This window comes from Chiloscyllium plagiosum, chromosome 7, assembly GCF_004010195.1.
Source record: "Chiloscyllium plagiosum isolate BGI_BamShark_2017 chromosome 7, ASM401019v2, whole genome shotgun sequence".
In the NCBI taxonomy this organism is placed as follows: Eukaryota; Metazoa; Chordata; class Chondrichthyes; order Orectolobiformes; family Hemiscylliidae; genus Chiloscyllium; species Chiloscyllium plagiosum.
The window spans coordinates 61,996,829-62,022,125 of NC_057716.1; the positions used below are offsets into that span (position 1 = coordinate 61,996,829).

The 25,297-nt window shown below is 37.1% G+C and overlaps 1 protein-coding gene across 3 annotated transcripts in view; it reads right to left on the reverse strand.

Annotated features, from left to right (window-relative positions):
- Positions 1 to 25,297, reverse strand: part of LOC122551638 (potassium voltage-gated channel subfamily H member 7-like) — a 461,508-nt gene that overhangs the window by 434,968 nt on the left and 1,243 nt on the right. For all 3 annotated transcript variants that reach the window (XM_043693876.1, XM_043693877.1, XM_043693875.1), the window contains exon 2: positions 17,085 to 17,315. In XM_043693876.1, the coding sequence (XP_043549811.1) occupies positions 17,085 to 17,315 (231 nt within the window). The remainder of the gene's footprint in view (positions 1 to 17,084; positions 17,316 to 25,297) is intronic.

Below are 25,297 nucleotides of genomic sequence, written 5' to 3' on the forward strand. Positions count from 1 at the left end.
AACGGGAGACCACTACATTCCATTGAACTCACTCACTGAACATTGCAGTGACCATGAATGCACAAGGCAGCTCTGATCTTCTAAGGATCATCCTACTCCTTCAATTAACGTGATCACAGTGGAATGATCTAGAATGAAAGTACATGGCTGTTTCTCAGCTAATATCACTGATGTACCATTGATAATTTTATGGTTCGATATTATCAGAACATTGTGTACAAATTTTTATTAATATGAGGATTACAGGGCTGATAGTTTGTTTTGATGTGGATTGCATATGACTGTTATGGATACAGGAAAGATACTAATAAATTTGAAAGAATCCAGAAAAGATTTATAAGGAAGCTACCAGCATTAGAGGGTTTGAGTTACGAGGAGAGGTCGGATGGGCTGGGACCTTTTCTTTGCTGGAATGTAGAAAGTTGACGAGGTGACTTTATAGAGGTTTATAAAATCATGAGAGGCATGGATCAGGTGAATAGCAAAGGTCTTTCCCCTGAGGTAGGGGAATTCAAAACAAGATGGTGTAGTTTTAAGTTAAGAGAGGAAATATTTAAAAGAGACCTGAGGGGCAATTTTTTTGCACAGAGGGTGGTGTGTATGTGGATGAAACAGCCAGAGGAAGTGATAGACACTGACACAGTTAAATTATTTTAAAAATATTTGGACAAGTACATGAATAGGAAAAGTACAGAGGGATGTGGGCCAAACACAGGCAAATGGGACTAGTTTAGTTTGGTAAACCTGGTCGGCATGGATGTGTTGGATCAAAGGATCTGTTTCCATGCTGTATGATTCCCTGGAGTGTCAGATGCTGAGGGGTGACCTTATAGAGGTTTATAAAATCATGAGAGACATGGATAGGATAAGTAGACAAAGTCTTTTCGCTGGGGCGGGGGAGTCCAGAACTAGAGGGCATAGGTTTAGGGTGAGAGAGGAAAGATATAAAGCACAGCAGCAGAAGGCCATATGGCCCATTGAGTGACCTCCACCCATCAATGTTGGAACTCAATCCCATTTTTCTGCCTAATACCATCTCTGATTTTGCTATCGTCAAACATTCCAGCCAGCTCAGTTTTGATTACCTTTATCAATTGAATATCTATGACTTTCAAGGGTAGAGAAATCCAATGATTTAGAACGCTTCAAGTGAATAGATTTCTCCATCTCTCTGTCTTAATGATTTGTTCTTTAGTTGAGACTGTGCTCCCTAGTTCTGGATTCTCCGGGCAAGAGAAAGAACCCTTTGACTCCAGAGAATTTGTAGTTGCACTGTAATCCAATTGAAGCTAAAGTACCGGATATGTGTTTAATATCACTTCCTTGATGTTGTACTCTATGCACCAATGATAGAGCTCAGAAGGCAAAATGCTGGGCACCTCTCTTAATGTCTCTTGCTACTTTCAGTGATTTGAGCACATATACAATAAAAGGTACCCTACTTAAGATTTTCATTCTGTATTATACCTTTTTTTAGTCTTCTTCCCACCAAAGTTAATAACTTCACACTTAAACTTCATATAACACTTGTCAATGTGTTCCACCAATCTATTTATGTCCTTTGTATCATTCACAAATGTTGAAATTGTGTCCTGCAGATCAACATCGATATTATATATATCAGGCAGAATAGTGTTGAATCACTTTCTCTGGGAAACTTGTCTTGGTGTGAAAAACAGTCATCAACATTCTCTGTTTCATCACACAGCCAGCTTCATACTTCTGTTGTGACTGTCCCTTTTATTCTATAAACATTAACTTTGCTCAAGTCAATCCTGCAGCACTTTAACAAATGTCTTTGGGGGCAATCATCAGAACATCATTACCTTCACCAGTCCTCTCCATTGCCTCAAAAAAACTCAGTAATTTAGTTAATCGTGATTACCTCTTTCCAAGTATATATGTCTTTTCTAACCCACAAATGCCCATTGACTGTTAATTTCCTGCAGAATTCTCATATCTAAAAGTTTCTCCACCACCAAAGTTAAAATGCCTGCCGTATAGTTTCTATCTTTATACACTTCTTTGAACATGAGTCGAAATTCTCCAACCTGAGGCAGCAAGTCTGAACTTAAGGAAGATTTGAAAATTATGACTAGTGCTTTTGCAATTTCCTTCAGTACCTTTGGGCACATCACCTGGTGCTATATTATCTTTACGTACAGACAGTCAATCCAATACTTCCTCCTTCTCAACTTGCAATACTTCAAATGTTAAACCTCATCCAAGGTTGTAAGGTTTTAAATGGAACCTGTTTTAAGTAGCTATTCCATTTAATATAAAGCTCATGGAAATCTGTAGCCTCATCCAAGGTTGTAAGGTTTTAAATGGAACCTGTTTTAAGTAGCTATTCCATTTAATATAAAGCTCATGAAAGTTTGTAGCATAGCTTAATTTTCACCTCAAATATGGCTGGTATAAAATTCAGATTTACTAAGTTCTGTACTTAAGTTTACCAATCAAACTGTCCTCAGCAACAACTCTTGCCCCATAGACACTTACTGGGAAAATTAACCATAGATATCAGCACTGGGATATTTGACCTTTCAGTAAGTTCTAAATTTGATTGTATTAAGGTATAAGTGACAGTATTATCTGTGAAAAGCCCCATCAAAGCCAAATTATATACATCATCAGATTGAACTGTTGTCCTCGAACATAGCTCCATTGCTTTCAGTATTCAGAAAAAAATACTAAATATTTTTTATGCTGAATCATTGACCTACAATTGATTATGTGTTTTTGTGATAAGATGTGGTCTGAATTTTAGATTATTTTGATTTGATGTCATTGTCACCGTGGTTCACGAGGCCTAGCGAGTTTTATCACACTCCCATATCAAGCTTGTCTCATTGATTATGTAGCCGACTCCTATTGCACCCTTCTCATCCAATGTTAGCTAGATTCTATGGCTTACCATAGCTGGAAGTTCTTGCCATGGGCTGGATACCTCAAAATAGCCTGATATCCCTAGTACAGATGCCACCTTTAAAATGCTGTTGTGCAACCAATGTTGTGCAACCAGGTGCTGGCATTCCAGAGTTGCATGCATTACTGCACACAGTTTCTTAGACACAATGGCAGACAAGGGGAACTTGACACCCCGTTTTGTTAACTGGGTGTTCCTGTTGGACTGCATAGTGTAGGACTGCCTGAGGAAGTCACAACAGCAGACCTTGCTAGCCTGGTCTGTGATTGCCAACTGGGACAATGGAGTGTCCATGGTTAAAAGCAATGCCCAGCAACATGAAATCAATGACAATCTCTGGTTCATCAGAATATGTGTCAACATTCCCTCTCTGCTCTCTCACACTCTAATCTCTGTTACTGTACTCACCTCCCACCAAGGTTCATGCTGTAATGCTGTCACTATTTCCTGTAACATTTTTCTCTCACTATCATTCACCACAATGCATAACACAGCTAACACTGAATGCTCTCTGTGCATTTAATTAAATTGTTTCTCAAAATGATTATGCTTAGGAAGATCAAATAGTTGCATGTTAATTTTAAAAAGTTCTGCAATACATACAATGTACTAGTGCCCCAGTCAAGACTGATCAAAAAACAATTCTCCCTGCAGAATAACAGATGTCCTAAAACAAATTTTCCATTGCAAAAATTTCAAATGGGATAATTTTATACACTTCAGAAAGAAAATCCTGTCAATCTTATGATCAATAAAAATATGAGAGAATTGAAAAAAGTTCATAAATCTTGAGAATTATAGCAAATGATCCTTGGATAAGGATATATTAGTTGATGGAAATGATTAACAATTTTAAAACTTCCTCAACAATGCGATCTAAACAAGACACTGAGCAAAGAATTACTAATTATGGTAATTAAGAACTTCCTGCATCAAAATCCACCTATACACAAGGATTGACTTCCATTAATTTATCTGCATAGTCTTGATAGAGGGTGATACCAGCAACCTTGTATATATGTATTATTGATTTAAAATGATGAGGTGTAAGGTGGTAAGTAGATAGGTTGTCCTGCGGCAATAAATGTGAATTCTCTTTTGATTTATATTTCCATTTACTTGCCACATTTTGTTTTGCAGACGTATTTCTACCTTGGTCATTATAATCTTTTCAGTACTACACCAACACTGTATTTTCATTGTACTGATGAAACTCCCTTCATATGTTAATGGCATATAAGAAATTCAAGCATGCAATGACCTTTGGCAGTGGGTGGATTCTTCTTGTCTTAAGATTCTTTAAAGAAAAAGGATACCAAACATAGGGGCAAAAAAAAGGCTTTTATCAAGAGTGTTCCACAATTATCCACAAACAAACCAAATAGAAGGGCAAAGTAGGTCTAAGCCATTATCATGCTCTTTTATGGCTTAGTAACAGGTTAGAAATAAGTGTCAAAAGGGAGGAAGTGATTTAAATCTATCAGAGTGAAAGTAAGAACAACAAAAAATGAATAAGACTTCCTGCGCACTGTCATTGTTTTGTGTAACTGCAGGTACATTTTTACAGTGTTCTGTTTCAAATGTGCAGCAAATCTTGTATCTTGGTGCACATCTTTTATTCAGTACAAAAATGAGCAATATACTTTGCTTTGTTGATGTTGAAAATTAAATGTTTAAATGATTCTTGATGAAAAATGAAAAATGCAAGGCAAGAAAATATTGAGACAAAACAAGATCTAAATATAGATTGAAGAAGAACCTAGATAACACAGGGAGAGAAATAAAGTGGCTAGATTATTATTAGAGGAACTGATAAGAAAATGACTGGACGAGAACATAGACTGAACAGAAAGGATCAAAGTGGGAATGTAACAACAAACCTCATTGTTTCAAGATGAAATGCTGTAAAACAAGAAAAATACTTGATTTTTGAAATTGTCACAGAAAGGGCAAGAAGTTTGCTATGCAGTGAAAAAAATAGATAAATGGATGAGCAAATGCATAAGATAACAGGAAATAGAAGGGGAACAGATTACTTTCAAGAGATCTATAAATTAAAGTTGTTTATTTAAGTGGTTTGAGAGTGGGGGAAGGGGTGTTAAGTGTAGTGCCATAGGTTACACTCATATCACCAGTTTTATATCAAAAGGGAGTGGTTGAAGGTACATGATAATAATAAACTGGCAACATAACTTAGCAATTAAGTCAGTGATCTGAGTCCCAACTGCACTAAGATGCGTATTTCTTTTAATGCTTTTTCAGTTCACGTGGGAGATTGAGAAATGTTGACTGGCTCCTAGTGTATACATTGCTAAATTTAACTCATTTGCATACCAGCAGAATGAAATGTATTATGCCCAGGTGTCTAATTCTGCAACCAGGCTAAACAGTATAATTTAGGAATGTAAACATCACAGAAACAGCACATGGATATTGGTTTTCATCAATCAAATCACATAGATACTTAATATAACAATTTTTAAAGTGAGAGGTGCACAGTTATGTCAAAAATGGATACCAACACCATCTGGCAATACGTTAAATACAGTTTACTCCTACATATGACAAGACACATTTTAAACATGGATTATAAGGGGATCATATTTACTGGGGCACTGGTATCCCTCCAGCAGCCCAACCACCCCAAAGTCGTTTAATGTTTAGACGAACATTAATTGGTTTTATACATGACTTTTGCCCAATCTGAGCAAGAAGTCATGGTCTGAGAGCTACCAGTCAACTAAGTGCCTGTCAGCTATTTGGCCCAGGTAGTGCCACCAGAAGCAGTGGGCACAGCTGGTACAACAACAGGTCCAACATTTGAAGAGCTGCAGCCAATTAAAATGGATGGTGAGGGGAGAAGTTTGGAGGTTGTGTATCACCAGCAGCACCAGGCTGGGAGGCCCCAGCATCAGGGTTCTGAATCTGACATATACAGACCCAAAGGTGAAAGGGAACTAGGGGTCTCGGGGAATGAGCATCCCACATTGCCCTCTTAGTCCATGCAGAAATTCTATGGGTGACAGGAGTCCCATTGGCCTATTGGGATTGGAGAATAGACAAATGAATGACTCCAGCAGCACTGGTATAATTGTGACTGGGGTAGGATGGGTGAAAAATTTGTTGTGAGAGGATCTTAAAATTGATCCATAAGCTTCACTAATCAACATTTTAATTATAAAAGAAAGTAGATATTCCCATCCATTCTCTCACACATTAAAAGATGGCCACTTGGAAACAGCTCAGGATATATATCCAAATTAAATATCCAGATTGTTAACCTCAGTATGAGGTATCTTTGATACCATTACTGCTCATTTTCATATTTAGCAGACAGAAATCTGAGGCCAGGATCAGCAGAGTATTAGCACCTTAGTATCAGAACCCTGAATTGCCAGCTGTTGCAAGATACTTACCTGAGAACTAATTTAAACCCTAGACTTAATCTTGGCTGAAATCTACCTTGACAAATTATAACCAGTCCAATCTGGGTAGGGTATAGGAAATTATCATATGGTAAAGAATGAAAACAATAATAAGGAGTCAATCGCAGTATGTGGTAGTTTTATTTTAAAAGTACGCATTATATAGGTTTTTACTTACCACATCTCAACGTTATTGAACCTTCCTTGTGCTACATCCTCACAAGGTATAGTCTCAGATTAAAGGATAATAAAAAAACTTGATTTTGAATATTTCAAAGAAATTTATGTTCTTGATTTTATATTAAACACCTACGACACTCGCAGTTCTCATAAGCTCAAGCAATTTATCATTTAATTTATCTGATCAACATCATAAAGTATAGAGCTAATCGTAAGCAATAACCAAGGATATGGTTACTTAATATTTTCCTGATTGCCAAGATGATCCATAACAGAGCACAAAGTCAACATTATCACAACAATCAAAAGAAAATTAAAGTACTATAATTACTGCATATTCCTAATCCGGCTGACTCTCCCGATGATTTTGTCAATGATAGAGATTCACTATTCATACATTCAAAGAATTTGTTTTCTGAATTTCATATACTTTCAGAATAATATCTCAATTCTTGTTACTCAGTTGCTGAGCTGCTAATCCAAAGGTTATCTTTTTAGCTCTGTGATACATGTTCTTGTTAGCTGATTAATTGTTGATGTTAGAAATAGAACATAGAAACATACAGCACAGTACAGGCCCTTCAGACCTTGATGTTGTGCATAATCTAAGATCAAACTAACCTACATGCCCTTCATTTTACTATCATACATGTGTCCATTCAAGAGTCGTGTAAACGTGCCGAATGTTTCTGACTCTACTATCACTGCTGGCAGTGCAATCCACGCATCCACCACTCTCTGTGTAGTGAACCAACCTCTGACATCGCCTCTAAACCTTCCTCCCAGCACCTCAAAATTATGCCACCTTAATGTGATAGCCATTTCTCCCCTGGGAAGACGTTTCTGACTATTCACTCCAAAAAGAGACCTAAGGGGCAACTTTTTCACGCAGAGGGTGGTACTTGTATGGAATAAGCTGCCAGAGGAAGTGGTGGAGACTGGTACAATTGCAACATTTAAAAGGCATTTGTATGGGTATATGAATAGGAAGGGTTTGGAGAGATATGGGCCAGGTGCTGGCAGGTGGGACTAGATTGGGTTGGAATATCTGGTTGGCATGGACAGGTTGGACCGAAGGGTCTGTTTCCATGCTGTACATCTTTATGACTCTATGCCTCTTATTATCTTGTCCAAAACTATCAAGTCACCTCTCATCCTTCTTCATTCCAATGAGAAAAGCCCTAGCTCCCTCAACCTTTCTTCTTAAGACATGCCCTCCAGTCCAGGTAGCAACCCGGTAACTGTCCTTTGCAGCCTCTCTAAAGCTTCCACATACTTCCTATAGTGAGGTGACCAGAACTGAACACAATATTCCAAGTGTGGTCTAACCAGGGCTCTAAAGAGCTGCAGCATAATCTCATGACTTTTAAACTCAATTCGCCAACACACCATATGTCTTCCTTACAACCCTATCAATGTGGGTGGCAACTTGGAAGGATGTATGGATGTATGGAAGTATCCCTCTGTTCCTCCACACTGCCAAGAATTCTGCCTTTAATCTTATATTCTGTATTCAAATTCAACCTTCCAAAATGAAATATTTCACACTTTTCCAAGTTGAACTCCACCTGCCACTTATCAGCCAAGTTCTACATCCAGTCAATGTCCCACTGTAACCTAGAACAGCCCTCCACACTATCCACCACTCCACCAACCTTCGTGTTATTGTCAAACCTACTAACCCACCCTTCCACTTCCTCAACCAAGTCATTATAAACATCACAAAGAACAGAAATCCCAGAACTGATCCCTGTGGAACACCACTGGTCACCGAGCTCCAGGCTGAATACTTTCCATCTACTACCACCCTCTGTCTTCTAAGGGCCAGTCAATTCTGTATCCAGACAGCCAAATATCCCTGTATCCTATGCCTCTTCATTTTCTGAATGAGCTTACCCTTATCAAATGCCTTGCTAAAATCCATGTACACTATATCCACTGCTCTACCTTCATCAATGTGTTCTGTCACATCCTCAAAGAATTTAATAAGGTTTATGAGACATGACCTGCCCCTCACAAAGCAATGCTAATCAAACTATCATTTTCCAATGATTTGGAGATGCCAGCATTGGACTGGGGTATACAAAGTTAAAAATCACACAACACCAGGTTACCTGATGAAGGAGCAGCACTCCAAAAGCTAGTGCTTCCAATTAAACCTGTTGGACTATAACCTGGTGTTGCCTGATGAAAGAGCAGCACTCCAAAAGCTAGTGCTTCCAATTACACCTGTTGGACTATAACCTGGTGTTGTGTGATGTTTAACGTTGTTTTCCAAGTAATCATAAATCCTGCCTCTCAGAATCCCCTCTAATAATTTGCCCACCATAGATGTAAGACTGACTGGTCTATGATTTCCAGGGTTATCCTTATTCCCTTTCTTGAACAAGGGAATAACTTTTGCCACCCTCCAGTTATCCAGCACTATTCCAGTGGACAGTGAGGATGCAAAGATCATCGACAAAGGTGTAACATCTCTTCCTCGCTTCCTGTAGTTACTGTGGATATATTCTTTCCCGCCCAGGGGACTTATCTAGCCTTATGTTTTTCAAAACTTTCAGCACATTCTCCTTCTTAATATCAGCCTGTTTGAGAATATCAGTTTGTTTCATGCTGTCCTCATAAATGTCAAGGTTTCTCTCAGTAGTGAATACTGAAGCAAAGTATTCATTAAGGATCTCTGTTAACTCCTCCTGAGCGGCCCTACCTTACGCTGGCCATCTTCTTGCTCCTCACATAAGTGTAGAATCCCTAAAGGTTTTCTTTAATCCTGGGAGAAAGTGAGGACTGCAGATGCTGGAGATCAAAGTCAAAACATGTGGCGCTGAAAAAGCACAGCAGGTCAGGCAGCATCCAAGGAGCAGGAGAGTCAACATTTCAAAATTAAGCTCTTCATCATTTCCTTAATCCTACCCATGAAAACATTTTCATGCGCCCTTCTAGCTCTCCAAAGTTCATTCTTCAGTTCCTTCCTGGCTACCTTGTAACCTTCTAGAGCTCTGTCTGATCCTGGTCTCCTCAACATTAAGTAAGCTTCCTTCTTCCTCTTGACTCAATGGTCCACATCCCTTGTTACCCAAGGTTCCTTCAACCTACCACCCCTTCCTTGCCTCAGTAGGACAAACCTGTCCAGCACTATCAGAAAGTTCTCCCTGAACAACCACCACATTTCTGTCGGGCATTTCCCTGAGAACATCTGTTCCCAATTTATGCTCCACAGTTCCTTGTAATTCCCTCCTCCCCAATTAAATACCTTCCCATACCGTCTGCTATTACCCCTCTCCATGACTATAGTAAAGGTCTGGGAGAAAGGAACAATTTCTGTGCTCCTTCTTTGAACATAGAAATCTTTGCAAAGTAGTGTTAAATCTGCCTTATTAATAAACATTGACTTCTAATCATCAATGGTATAATGCAGTACACTTATAATACATTTTGCATTGCCTTTGTGTTGAACCTGGGATTGGCACCAAATTTATGGAAAGTTGGACAAATGTGAGACATTGACTCGGAGAACTAAACTAACATTTTCATAAGTTTACAAATGAAAACTTACACTATAAGCCAAAACATTCAGTTGATTTTTTTTACATTCAACAAAATAGTTTTCTTGTAAAAGCCTACTGCCCCTGAAGTTATGTCTCAGGATTCAATGCATGGATTTGAAGTGTCTCTCTCTGGAATTTTCACTGTGTTGTTTACTTTAAGTAGGATAATACACCAACTAAGATAGTGAAAAAGAAGACTTTCAAATTTCTACAGTAAGGATGTGAAAATTGGTGTCTTAGGGCCAATGTTTAAATCCCAGTAGCTGTCTTCCCTTCATCTATATACTACAAAAAATGATACTCTGAACAATAATGCCTCCCTTAGCAATTATACTGTCAGCAGAATATAACCAACTAATAAAATTGGCCTCATTCTCAAAATCCACGAAAATGTTAACACAATGACACTTGCATTGTTTTGAAAAGGCATCCTCTGGTGATTGTAGCAAGGTCAGCCAGCCAGACCACATTGAATACAGGTTCCTTGATTGCAGTTTTTAATGTAGTCCAATCAGGGAGTCAGATAAAAAGAAGAGTATCAGAGATTCTGACGCTCTGGGTGCTGACTCTGATGAGGCTGTGCCAGAGTCAAGGACTTTCCACATGTAAATAAAGGGTGACTTGGTGATGGGATACTGGCCTCTGTGGAGCTATTTCACATCCCATCTTCTATGACATCATGTAACATGAGTTTAAAACATTATTCGAAGACGTGTAAGATGATTTGATTTATTAGCCTGTTAGAAAATGATTACACTAACTACACAATTTGCTACTGTGTAAAAATTGCATGATCTCAATATGTTGATTCAGGTTTAGACTTGTTCAAGCTAGACAATACCATTAAGTGTCAGTATGAACTGCAAGTCAAAAGTAATTTATTTGCATTCTCAAATCTGTTCCTGGCAAACATAGCACCATGGCTCAATAGTATATAACTACTTTAATCTAGCAAATTATTCTTCATCTTTTTAAATATTATCTTAAGTAAATGCCATTAAAATAATGTCAAGTATTATTCAGCAAAAATCCCTGAGGTTAAATTGTGCTAAATATATTTAATTGTTTAATTGTTAATGTACACCTGTTATCTTAGGTTTTCCCTTGAATCATTTACTTTCATTAATTCATAAAGGTAAGAAAAGATTCACTCCTACATAGAACAGAGAACATAGAACAGTACAGCACAGGAAAGCATGACTTTGAGTATGACTTTGTAACATATTTCAAAACCTCACAACTGTAGGGTTTTGAACAAAACTTCCGATAAAGCATTTTCATTAATATTGCAGTGCTGCAGGATATACTAGAAGTATTTTCTTAGCAATTAAGTTTGAAAGATTCAATAAAAGAACAATTTCACAATTAGAAGAGGAATAGCATGAACCCATGTGGAATGTACGCATAAATAAATTCTGATTCCATTTTAATGTCTTCAAATATTTGTAAACAATTTATTCTGTTTACATTACAAATGCTCTAACTTTGGTTTTCCTAAAGACTAGAACCATATAAATAATCTTCAAAGCTTCTTGGAACTAAATTCATTTGATTACATATAGCTAGCCATGTAAAAGATGAATCAATCTGAATATATTAATTCAGAGCAGCTATTAATTTAATGAGTGTAATGTTAAGTTAAAGTAACATTACTTGAGAAATATAAAAATTGCATTTCAGAGCTGACCCCAGGCAACGTGACAATCTAACTATTATTCATCATCATGCTGAAAATATAGTACTGCTAGACTTTTGCACTGCTGTGTAAGTGTATTTGTGAATGACAAGGCTATGGCAAAACTGATGTTCTTGAAGTTCATGTAAAGCAGTTATTAGCTTTTACTTAGTATTTTTCTTTGAATAAACTGTCTTTAAACTGAACATTAGTGCAAGATTAAGTAGCTAAATATACTCCTGCATGAGTCTCCAAATGGTAGGTTTCAAACTCTTATCTACTATTCAATATCTATTTCATGAGGAATAGAGGTTGTTCTGACATTTCCCTTTACAATTTAAGTTTAAATCCAGACTTGATTGATGAAATGAAACTCTACTGTCTGCCAGCTGATTTTAGGAGCGTTTAAGTCTTCTTACCTAATTTCTGTTGGGTTCAGGATTGAAATCCATGTTCAGCATAAATTGTAACTATTTTGGGAATCAGATTTAGCAAAGTTGGAAAGTTTTTTTTTTAAGAATTTAAAGTCACTATATGAGTGCAGACGTGATGTACTATTTATAGATTAAGAACTCAGCATGTTGTAGCATGAGAATACAAAGAGTTTTAATCAATTTCTGCTTCTGATACATTGACAATGCCTTTTCAATGGTTTAACCTATTTAGTTTCTCAGTATTAAATCACTGATCTCAAAGAAACGACCTTCATAAAAGTAAATTTGAAAACAAATAACATAACACATAATATTAGAATGTGTCAAATTTGGAAATGTCCCAGAACTTTTTCCCAGAACTCTCAACACCTATGCATGCTGCTAAAGTTGCCTGGAGGTTTTCCATTAAGTATGTTTGCATTAATGTTCACATAACTTAAATACATCATAACCTATTACTTGTAAATTGTCTCTGTTATATGTTACAGTGAAATTTAATGGTAACAGATTGCCAGGTAGTGATTTATGTTCTAGTTTAATAAATCCCAAAATGTTAAAATCCAAGGTTGGTTTGTGAACTGATGCATCTTATACGAACTTGTCTTATGTCATAAGTATGTGTGTTTCTATCATGGGAATACAAAGTGAGAATACATAATCTTTTGCAAATAAGCTATTTCATCCATAGAATTTTGTTAAGCAATAAAGCTTAGCGCTCTTGGCCTTTGAGTTTATAAACTAGCTCCATGCTGTTATATGTTTTGGTCTTTGACGAGCTGACTGATCTCGGCTAGGATGTAATAATTGACTTTTATGTCATTCAGTCTAGGAAGCAAAATCAATCAAGATTATCACTTTAGTCAATACCCTATTGGAAGATAAATGTGGATGGATATTGGGTGAAGACAGAGTTTGATTCATTTAGGCTACCCACTGCCACAGCTAAATACCTAGGAGCCATTTAATATATTAAAAAAATGGTGAGCTGAGTAAACTAATAGAGGACTGTGAGCACTGGGAAAACTGAGCTGAGCCAATTCTGGAAATGATAGACAAAGTTAGGAGAACATCAAATGCAAAAAGCATTTAGTTTGGTTTAGAAACTTAAAATTGTGTGACACAGAATTGCTGCATTAATATTTTCCATTAACAATCATAGTCAATAAAGCTACTGTCAAGGAAATTGGTCTACCCCAGCCGCACAAAGTGAACTGTTAGAGAATTGGCAACCAATTTATCACCACAGTAATTTTTATTTACAATTGATTTGTAAAATATTGACATGATTTTAAACTTCAAGCTAAGTAACAAAGAGATTGAAAAATGAGTCTTCAAAAACACTTTGGACTGTTACACCATGAATTTCAGTGGAAAAACGATTGGGCACAAGTAAGCAATTGACCTACAATTTGCTAAGAATCCATTTTGTGATGATGACAAGAGCAATTTCAACCCATGTAGTTTCACAATGTTTTATATGTTTTTTGTTATTCCATTGAACAACATTGTCAAATAATGCATAAGTGCATATTATCACCAAGAGCAATAATAAGCTATGAACCTTGTTTCAGGAGGTTCATTCAACACTTAAAGTAGTCATTGCAGGGAACATTAATAAGAAATCTTTTCAAACATTTGTAACTTCCAGTGAAAACCTGGTAAGCATAGTTTTGAGCTTCTGACTAGACATAACTAAGCTCAATTGTTGTTTCGACTAAAGCCTATTTTGGTACAGTGATTAAATCTATATTTTATCTATACTCACCCAATTATTAACAGGAGTAATAGATAAGCAATTGCTATTCATCTGGTTATTTGTGGGAGAGACATGGGAGGACATGTTCATAACTTGGGGCTTATACTGCCGATTAATTAGATCATGATTCAGAGACAACTCAACTTTTATTTCCTGCCTTCCTCTATATTCCTCAACACTTACAAGATAATGCATGCCTAATGGACGCTGGAAAGTTGTTTCCGATTAGGACCCATTGGCACAGCCTTAAAATTAGAGGGGGTCAATTTAAAACAGAAATGGGGAAACATTTTTTCAGCAGAGAGTGGTGGGCCTGTAGAATTCATTGCCATGGAGCGCAGTCGAAGCCGGGACATTGGGTGTCTTCAAGACAGAGATTGATAAATTCTTGATCTCATAAGGAATTTAGGGTTACGGGGAGAGTACGGGTAAGTGGAATTGAAACGTCCATCAGTTATGATTAAATGGTCGAGTGGACTCGATGGGCCAAATGGTCTTGCTTCCACTCCTATGTCTTATGGTCTTATGGTCTTACCAATGAAAGAGTGGGCGACATGGTGGCACAGTGGTTAGCACTGCTGCCTCACAGCGCCAGAGACCCGGATTCAATTCCCACCTCAGGCGACTGACTGTGTGGAGTTTGCACGTTCTCCCCGTGTCTGTGTGGGTTTCCTCCGGGTGCTCCCGTTTCCTCCCACAGTCCAAAGATGTGCAGGCCAGGTGAATTGGCCATGCTAAATTGCCTGTAGTGTTAGGTAAGGGGTAAATGTAGAGGTATGGGTGGGTTGTGCTTCGGCGGGGCGGTGTGACTTGTTGGGCCGTAGGGCCTGTTTCCACTCTGTAATTAATCTAATCTAACTCAGTCTTGAAAGCATGATTTGTCCTTTTAATCACTTTTTAGAAGAAAACTCCTGATTTCCAATATAATATTGTATTTTACAAAAAAAGTTTCCTGATTTTGTTCTTGATTGACGTTAAGTTTAAGGTTTTGTTACAGATATTTCAATCAGTATGAAATAACATCGCTCACCACTGACTTCAAAGGAAGTTGCCACAAAGATCTAGGAATCTCTGTGGCATAAAATTTTCCCACTTTTTTACAGATCAGGGAAATCTTCGGGTCTTTTAAATCAGTAATATTATCAAGCAGATTGAAGTATTTTCAAGCACAGTATACTGGGAATTAAATGCACTGAATGTCCTTTCATGTTTAATATCAATAAATGTTTGGGGCAAACACATTGGATTAAGGCAGAAACTGAAACTACATAAACACATTTATAAAAATATATATAATCTTAAAAATGTAAAACTAATTCAATAAAGTAGAGAAACAAATTAGCAAGTTAGCTTTTCTAAGCCATTGAAGTTGTTCAGCAGGAATTATAAACCTTGTGCACTGATGAAAACCCCTGTTACACCATATTCAACAGGATGTTACTTTTTCATTGGATTCTACAATGAGGCCATTAGGGGAATAAGGCAAGTTTTTGTCTCATCAGTTATTTTATGTTGATTGAAGTCTCCAGGGATTTCAGCAATGTACTCCATGGACAAGTGTAAAATCACTGACAACACATTTTCACATGCAACTACACATGTGCAAACTCCAGAAGCTACTCATTTAAAAAGCATGATAACGGAGAATGCCGCCAGTTTGCCTTCATTATTATGTCAATGCCCAGGCCAGTACAACCTTGTACTGGATTTTTTTTCAGAGAAAATGGTTCTCCTTATCTATCCTATCAAACGCTTTTAATATTCTAAACATTTTGATTAGAACATCTTTCAACATCTAATGCACATGGGAATTGGAGTCAGGTTTATGCAACCTTTCACTATATTTTGGATTGCAATTTATACCTGTCAACATACTTTAATGATTTCTGTACTTGGACTCTCATATTATCACATCTCCTAGTCTCTCCCCATGAGTAATGTACTCTTACCTGTCTCTGTCAGATCCACTCTTTCCCACAATGCACTGTATTTGCCACAGTTTTATCTACTTCTTTAATCCAATTATGTTGATTTCCAACTTCTTGCATCCATGAACACCATTCAAAATTCAATGAATCTAGCATCAACTCAAATGAGGACATACTTTTCTCTATTTTTTCATCCGAGTCATAAGTAAATAATGAGAAGCTTACTTATCATAACCCTCCAATCAGCATACCTAACCAATATCAACATTCTCCACCTCTGACCTTCTAACCAATTTTGAACTCAAATCATTCTCATTTTTTGCAAATAACGATAAGGGATTTTCTGGTGGATGTGTATGAACAACATGGTGCTCATCTCACAATGGCATAATTGTAACTTGTTTCAGGATATGATTGGTCCATCATTGTCTTATAGATTTTAGCCATTCTTTGTTCAAAAACTAAGAAGAGAACAGGCAAATCAAATATTATTATTCCAGGGAAATTGAATTTGTCTGTTTTATCCTGGTTTAACTACAGCTCAAGTTGCCTGATTGATTCAGAACATTACTAAGGAAGCTTCTTGTTGCTGTGACTGAATTTAATTGCACAACATTAATTCCACCAGCTATGTTGGAATTACCGCCAACATCTCAATCACTCCACAGCATGAAAACTATCCCAAAGTGTCAGCTCTTCGATTCTCAGTGACACAATCTGACTTTTGACTAATTGAGAAAGTGCCTTATTATTCATTACATTAATTAACCACAGTGAATGTGATTGAAAGGTTTGAAAAATGTTTATTGAACTTCAAATATTTGGAAAAGGGGCTAAACTGTCACAAAACTTACGGAAGGCTTATTGCTGATTCTCTCAAGCTATAAAATTATTGCTACAACATCACTCAAACTGATATGGTCATACTAGAGGGATTATCCTGCATGAATTTATACCTGAACTCTATCCTTTGCTTTCTTCAGTTACAGTTGTCTAGCTATGTTATTCACTATTGTGTCTATAAATTAACTAAATTATCCAGCCCCATTTTCAAATGAATTGTAGTGAACCACCTTATTTTTTACATGAATTAAATTTAACATTTAATGTAATTTCATATCAATCTGTCCTTTTGTGTTGATTAAGTACAAGTTATAAATAGGATTAATTCAAGATCTTCTAAGTAAAAAATGTAATTCTTTATCCTACCATCCTTGCGATAGAATATGACGTCCACTTTCCTCTCTTCTGAGCCAAGCAAGGCTTGGGCAATCTGGGCAATTGCATGTCGCTTGCTTTCTGGACCATGCAGGAAATCACAGGTACAAGGCTTCTGCATAACATCCGGCCTCGAGAAGCCAGTCATCTCACAAAAACCATCATTGCAGTAGATAATTGCACAATTCTGTACTCTTGCATTGGCAATGATGAATTTTCTGTCTGTAAAGAAATTGAGAGATAATGATGGATAATGCAAAACATCAATCTGTTCTTCCAATTCATGGTTAATGACTACCTAGTTATGATAATTAACAACCACTGCTTGTTCAGGCAATGTATTCGGTTTTTACATGATAACAAAGAGAATTTCAAAATTGTTGAAGTTTGAAAATATTATCAGAACACAAAACATACAGTATACTTATGTCTATTTAACATGTATATTTGTGTTTGATCAAATAGTCTTTTAATAATACAGAAATTGAGCATTGAATTAAACATATGAATTAAGGAACTTGCACAGATGAGTTCAATTTTCACGATACCGTATGTACCCAACTATGTGGTGTTGCCATATATCTCACGCATTCCAAATCTCACAAATACCTTGTTTGGATTCCACAAGAACTGTGCTTTCAATGAATTCTGTTTATCTTTCTAGCACGTGCATACTTCCAGTACACAGAAAATACTTTTTCTATATTTGAATTGCAGTTGCATGCAAGAATTTCTATACAAGTCTTAATGGACTTCATTCTGCACTCAAATTCAGCTTTGAAATGGAATCATTGAGCTCCCTTTAGTTGATGTCCTAATTCACAAATCATCCAAGACTACTCTACTATTGTCAATATTCACTAAACATGTTGGAATACCTACAGTTTCATGCTATAAGATTAGTCTTACCAGCACCTCATTAATAGGGCTGGAGCCAGTTATTCACCATGTAAGCTTCATGCTGAAAAGGGGTGCATCAAAGGTATCCTGCAGTATAATGGCTACCCTAATCAGATAATTTCTCACCTTATATCACACAAACTCATTAACAAACCTACGGCTGTCATTTTTAATCCTGAAAAGTGCTCATTCTACCTCAGATTATCCTAAATTATTGTAAAGTTTTGAGAAACAGTGAAACTAGCTGCTCCCTGCTATATAAATGCAGAAGCAGTAGAAGTGATATTTGCCACCAACAGGATGCTGCCATTAAGGCAAAGCGATGTTCTGCCTATCACACTAATGAATGAGGTGGTACATGAATTTCAGAATGTAAGCCATACATTCCAAAGACTTGCAGGTTGTTTCATGCAGGATATCTCTTTAGCTGTTTGCAACAAGCAAAGTACTGACCATATTCAACCAGCGCATTCTTGCAAAACTCATAACACATTGTTCAATGATAACTCTGATTCTGCCTTTGGGTAGCATTTGCTGGCTAATCCTGTTGAGTAAAAAAAGTACTGACAACAATTTATGCTTGTCAGTTGGGTTCACAATGTGGTGCACTTGCATGTATGAGCATCCACATGTATTAATGCATAAGGCCCACACTTTTGTATTCGGAAAGAATATGTGCCCATATCAACTCAACAAAATATTGAATGCCTTGACAAATCAGAGTCAGTCATTCTGGTTTAAAATTTAAGCAAAACATGGCAGTTAACTGTCAATCATCATTTTCTGTGGCAAAACCTCTGCCAAACAAGAAGCATTCACCTCTCATATAGTATAAACTGCTGGGTCTCTTCAGTTATTACTTCTGAAAATTGCCATGATGAATGTAGGATGTAAAGCTTTGACAAAATGGGGTCTTTATCAGCAATATTTTGTTAGCAATGTAAAAATATTTAATGATTTGAAAATTGCTAGGCTCTGTTCAAATTCCACAATGTAGGTCTGCGTTAAAACATCACTGTTGTATTGAAGACTGTAACTAGAAATTTCTCTGAACAACATCTTGCATATCTATTTTTGCTAATTATTTTCTCCTGCTCAATAAGGTGTGAGATGACAAATTAAGGAATACTACCATGTTCTGTGTATGTATTAATTGCACGGTGAAGAAAGGGAATTTCGCAGGGACTATATCCTTCTGTATCAGTACTGCTTGGCCTCAAATACAAATCTTAAATTGCCTTTCAGAGTTAAACCAATGTAATTGGAACAAATGCTAAATGAGATTAAAAATCCAAAACAATTTGAACTTGTATTGGTTATATGCATACTCAGAGGCAAATAATTTTCATAATATCATTTCAAACTCAATTGTACCTTTCCTAGTGTGAAACATACAAAACTCATATTCCTGCTTATATTTCTATGTACACGACAGTTTCAATGTATTTCCAGAAGTTGCCCAGTTTTTAATTTATATTTTAGAGGCACATTATAAAGAAAACAGGCTGTCAGTGATAAAACATTATCTTTTCGTAACTGTCTGGCGCTTAATGCTGTTACATTAGTGCCTCATCGGGTTGGGCCAGAGTTCTAACTGAACTGAAATATTAACTGTGAGATATCATGATTAGCTGCTTTGTCCCTTCCTTTATCACCATCTCTGCTATTACAATACCAACAAGAATCAGACACAAGCAGAGGTATGAGTACAATACCGATTGTCCCATAAAGGATGATACATTACTGTAACAGGTCACATATAATATCATGCAGTGAGTATGAGGATGATTTTTCTTGCATCTGGGAGGGAAAATGTAACCCTGATCTCCGCTGCTTTCGCTAAAAGCTACAGCCATATACCTGAGCAGTCTTGATGGAAATATAATCTCTGGCAATCAAAGCTGGAAAGCAATATAGCTGATTCCTTGTAGCTTCAATCTGAGAAGTGGAAGTGTAACCATTATCTATGCTTCTTTATTGGAGAAGAAAGTGATTGCCTTGGGGCCTCATGGTTTAACGAGAGGGAAACAAAACAGCTGTGGACATGGTCCTTCGTGGTTCTGTGTCAGAAAGTTCTAGACTTGAGAACATCATGTAAGGTAGCACAAGAATATAGTGCAATGCTGTTGGAAGCACCAACTTTTGGAGAAAATAAAACTAAAGCTGCTTGATGATGTGGAGTTAAAAGATTCCCATGGTTTATGTGAAGAATAACAAAGGGAAAATAATTATATCTTACTGAACACCAAAAATAAGTAAGTGACCATTCATCTCCAAACTGTTTAGTGGATGTGATTTGAATTCTGAATCTGGCTATATAATAGCAGTAACATTAAAATAATGAATTAATTGATTGTTTTCGTCTTTTGAACATTGTGGAAACACGATTTGGCTTATTTGGCTTTGCAGTATGTATATCTATGATGTGTACTAGTGTAATGTTGTAAATATATCTTGCCATTGGTAGTAAGGTTGGAGAGGATGCAGTCCTGTTCCTGGCAGGCTATGTATGATTGGAGAATATGTTTATGTTCCAGTTGGCCCAGTGAGGCCACTGCCACAGCTTTGATCCTTAACATTAGTCAATGAGTCCATGATTTCCCATTTTTATACTACTGAAATATAACTATGTATCTGCAGTAGGACATTTATACTTTACATACCATTGACCTTATGACCTTGCACACTCTGCTTGATTGTTTTCAGCCACAATGAATCAAAATTTAAGAAATATTGAGGAATATTCAACAAGAGTTAATGTTGAGTATAAAACAGACTAAAGTACACAGTTTTGATTCATAAGCTGGCACTGTATGAAAGTTTAGCTAAAATTTTGTAGAATACAAGTAGGAAAATTCACTGTAACAAACATCCAATATCAAATGTAACTTTAGTCATTGTTTAATTAAAAAGCTTATGATTACCAACTTTAAAAGCACCATCAATGTAATTTACTCATGAAGGCTACTTTTATGGAAAATTGGAAAGACAACACAAGTAGATTGCTTTTTAATTAATTCATAGGATGTGTGTCATTGGCAAGACCAACATTAGTTAGCTGTCTCAAAATACCTTTGAGAAAGTGGCAACGAAATACCTTGACTACTTGTCGGCTGTAACAAAGGGCAATTAAGAGCCTCATTGCTTTGGCTCAGGATTTGCATGCAGGCCAGACTCTTTAAGGATAATCGATTTATTTCTCTAAACAACATCTGTGAACTGCATTGATTGTGAAAAATTGCTGTATTGAAGTAGATTTGTTTGAAAACTTTGGGAGCTAAATTGGATAGTCCCTGAAATTGGACATGGCAATCAAATGCAAGATTACATTATACCCACTCATAGTCTCTCAAATGGCACACACACTTTCCATTGCCTGGTAATTATAATTATTGTAGTCTTCTGTATAATGCTGAATGCATAGCTCATTGGTTGGGCATCATCACAGGGGTCCACATTTGGGTGGGACTTCTACTGTTTGAAGCTAGCCTGCACAATTTAAAGTTAAACTTAATCTCTTAAAGGTGAGCTGTATTCTGGTAGGAGCTTTGGCTAAATCTTCATGGAGCAGTGATAAATCTAGAGGAAGCAACAGAGAAGGTGTTCCATGGCTTTCAAATGCTACACTGTAGGCCTTAGTGCATCAGGTGGAGAGAGCAAGAGAGATGTTATTTCCCCTGCAAGAGCCAGGTGGCCCGAGGCAAATATTAAAAAGGCAGCAGGAACAGTCTGTAGCAGCTTGACTGAAATTCATAGCTTTACCTCACTATTTCAGACTTAGCATTGCTGCAAGGCTTACACTCAGGCTCAGTATCCCAATTATGACTGTGGGTACCAGTGCTCATTAGTGGTTTGGATGTTATCACAGAACTTAAGTAGATTACTAAAATAACCCAGGCACCTCAGGATTGTCTTTACCACCAAGCAGGCACCTTCTAGTTTTATGTGGTGGCTCAAAGATTGCTGGAACAGCAGACTTACACAAAATAAATGCATCATGCCAGTGGTCAAGATAACAGGAGTTCACCAGTATGATATGCTTGGATATTCATATCTGAAAATGTGTTGTAGGAAAAGCGCAGCAGGTCAGGCAGCATCCAAGGAGCAGGAGAATCGACGTTTCGGACATGAGCCCTTCTTCAGGAATCCTGAAGAAGGGCTCATGCTCGAAACGTCGATTCTCCTGCTCCTTGGATGCTGCCTGACCTGCTGCGCTTTTCCAGCAACACATTTTCAGCTCTGATCTCCAGCATCTGCAGCCCTCACTTTCTCCTTGGATATTCATATGCCAAGTATACAATAATTGTACTCTTAATGGTTTCAGCACATTCTGTAATTGAATTGTAATGCAGCCAAAGTCATGTCTGTACAATAATTTGCACATTGCCATAATGGGAAGCCTGAAATCTTGGCAAAGCCAGAACTAGAGTCTAAAGTTTAAAGGAAAGACAATTAAGTCGCTTCTCCTGACACAAAGAATGTCTGTGAGGTCTTTAATACAGTGATGAATGCTGAAATTGAAGGATTTTTGCTGAGTTATGTGTTCCAACTCGGAAGAATCCACTTGAAGAAAAACATTTCAGAGCCACAACTTCCCAGCTGCTGGCTGTGTTATTCTCATCCTGCGCTGAGGCTCAAGAGGTGGAACAGTTTTTGGTGAAGCACAGATTTGAAACACATGACTTCACATTTAGTAACAGTGAGGAGGTGTGATACCTGCAGTCTTTAGGCAGAAAGTCCCTTTTCCACCTCCTTTTTGAGCAGCTCATCTTAGTCAATGCCTCTGCTCCATCTCCATCTGATGTTGCAACTCAAGGCCCATTGAAACTCTAGCTTCATAACAGTAAGCAAATCATTTACTTAGCAACCTAGCTGCAGGATCAAATTCCTTTCCAATATCCAATACAATTCCCTGCAGAATTTTCTAACTTTTCTGAACTCCTCCAAACAGCCTGTACTTCTAAAAACTCTGAAAGAGACAGTAGAAATTAATAATAAGAAAAAACCCAATAAGTTAGATAATGATGTGTTTTTAAAAATAGAACAATGCCTTATTCAGCTGGATCAGTTATAAATTTAAAAACTGTGATGGATACTTTTTTATTAAGCAAAGGTATTAAGTGAAATGGGCCAAAAGCAGCTATATGCAATTAGGCCACAGACCAACCATAGTCTCAGATGGTAGAACAGACTCGCGGGGCAGATTGGCCTATTCCTGTTCCTATATTCCTTATGTGTATAGAGAGGATATTAATGACAGTGGTGCAGTAAGCAGCTATCAAATTAGTGTTAGGCACAGTTTAGGCTTCGTGATCTTCCTAGTCTGCACATGTCTGGCACATCCACACAACACTATGTGAATGTCTTCAACAAAATTGTGTTCAGTATGGTCTCCACTAAAAGTGAGTGAGAGTGACATGGTTTCCAGTTTTCTGATAAACCACCACCCTTGACATTGAAATTGTAAGTACAGAGGAGTGTATTTTTTGAGCTATATGACTATTGAAGCTTTGACAGATTTCACGTTTGTCACACGAATAGGATATACCCAAATCTTGTTTTGGATTTTGTTTTTCTGATCATCTGCTATCTGTTCTTAAATTTAAATGTTGCAGATGCACATTGCAGATGCATATGTTCAAAAATGTGATTGACTGTGCATTATCCAAATTGATAGGTATTTTATTTTTTTTTGTTGGGAAGTGAGTATCATTGGCAGTGGCAGAATTTATTTCCCATCACAAGTTAGTCTTGCAAAGGTTTTGAGAGCTGCCTTTGTGAATTGGTGCAGTCCATGTGGTTTTGGTAGATCCATGTTGCTGTTAGGAAGAGTGTCATAGAGCCATTGAGATCTACAGTAGATAACAGTGCAACATAATTTTCCAGAATTGTGCTAGAGAACACAGTTTCAGTACAAATAAAGTGTGAATGAAATTTGCCCAATTTTAATTTGAAAAGAGAAGTCAATATTTGTATTTTACATGTCTAATTATTTCTGGGCTTTGCAATTTTGCACTCTTCTAAGAAATTCAGTTGAAAAGTCAGCGAACCTGCAGTGCTAACAAGGCCTGAAGCTTTTTACACAGAGCCTTTTATTAATAACATCCCAGACACAGTTGATCAGCTAATGAGAAGTGAAGGTTTTTTGAAAAAAAAAATATGGTAACTGCATGAAAAGTGAAATTTCCAATCAGTCTCTAAATACAATGTATTGTAACAGGTCCAGTCGAACACAAGCATCTCTTCCAAAGCAATCAACTCCTGGGAGATCCAAACTTCTTTGCACCTGTTGTTGCATGGGGACATAGCACAGCACGCCATGTCAGTTGAGATATAGGCTGTTATGGAATCAGAAGCTTAAAGTGAAACCTCACATTGTATTAAAAAAAACACACCTGCGCACTTGTTCAAAACAAGAGAGAGAGATGAAACTGGCTGGCATATTATTGTCGGATTTCTGGGGCTTAACTCTTATTTGGGATTGAAATGTTCCCTGTCTGCAATGATTGTACAGGCTCCTTCGGGGCAGTGAATATTCTTTTCTAGTATGCACACAATCACTAAGCTGTTGACAACTGAGCAGAAATAAGCACTGGATTCACTCAGAAACTCTCAGGATTGGCAAAATTGAAAATTGGAAGAAAAAAAGTAAAACAATCATAGCTGCATTACAAATCAATGGTTCTGAGATTCAGTTTAAGTAATATTGCTTGACATATGACTATGCTGTAATTTATGAGAGCCAGTTAATGCTGACATAATAAAAGTGGTGTTCTGCATTGAGTATTAACATTTCTTACTTATCCAGTCCCTCCAAAATAAAAAGAAGCCAACAATGAAACAAATTACTCTATAACAGAAGAGGGCTGTTCTATATAAACTGAGTTTTGTACCAACCCTAGTTTCCATTTGACAGCAAGAAATCTGAGTCAACTTTGTTGTAATTTGCATCATTTGACGTCACAGCATTTAGATGTTGCTGCTTTTGTATACATTCAGTAAATAGCCGCCACATTCAAGGAATGAAGCTTTTTTTAATGTTCAAATTAAACTTAATGAACGTTCACATTAAAATCACTTGTATTTAACCGAGCTAGTTGGTTCACCATGTCAACTTATCTCATGTACGCACGCACATTAAACTGGCAGGTTTATGCTCTTGATTCATGTCCGCAGAGACGTGGACTAACACATTGTAAAACCTTTAACAGCCATAAACAGAAAGCTTATGTTATTTCCCTGGGCTACTCCGAATCTTGGTACCAATTCCCGGAAGCCACTCCACTGTGTTACTCAGTTCACCT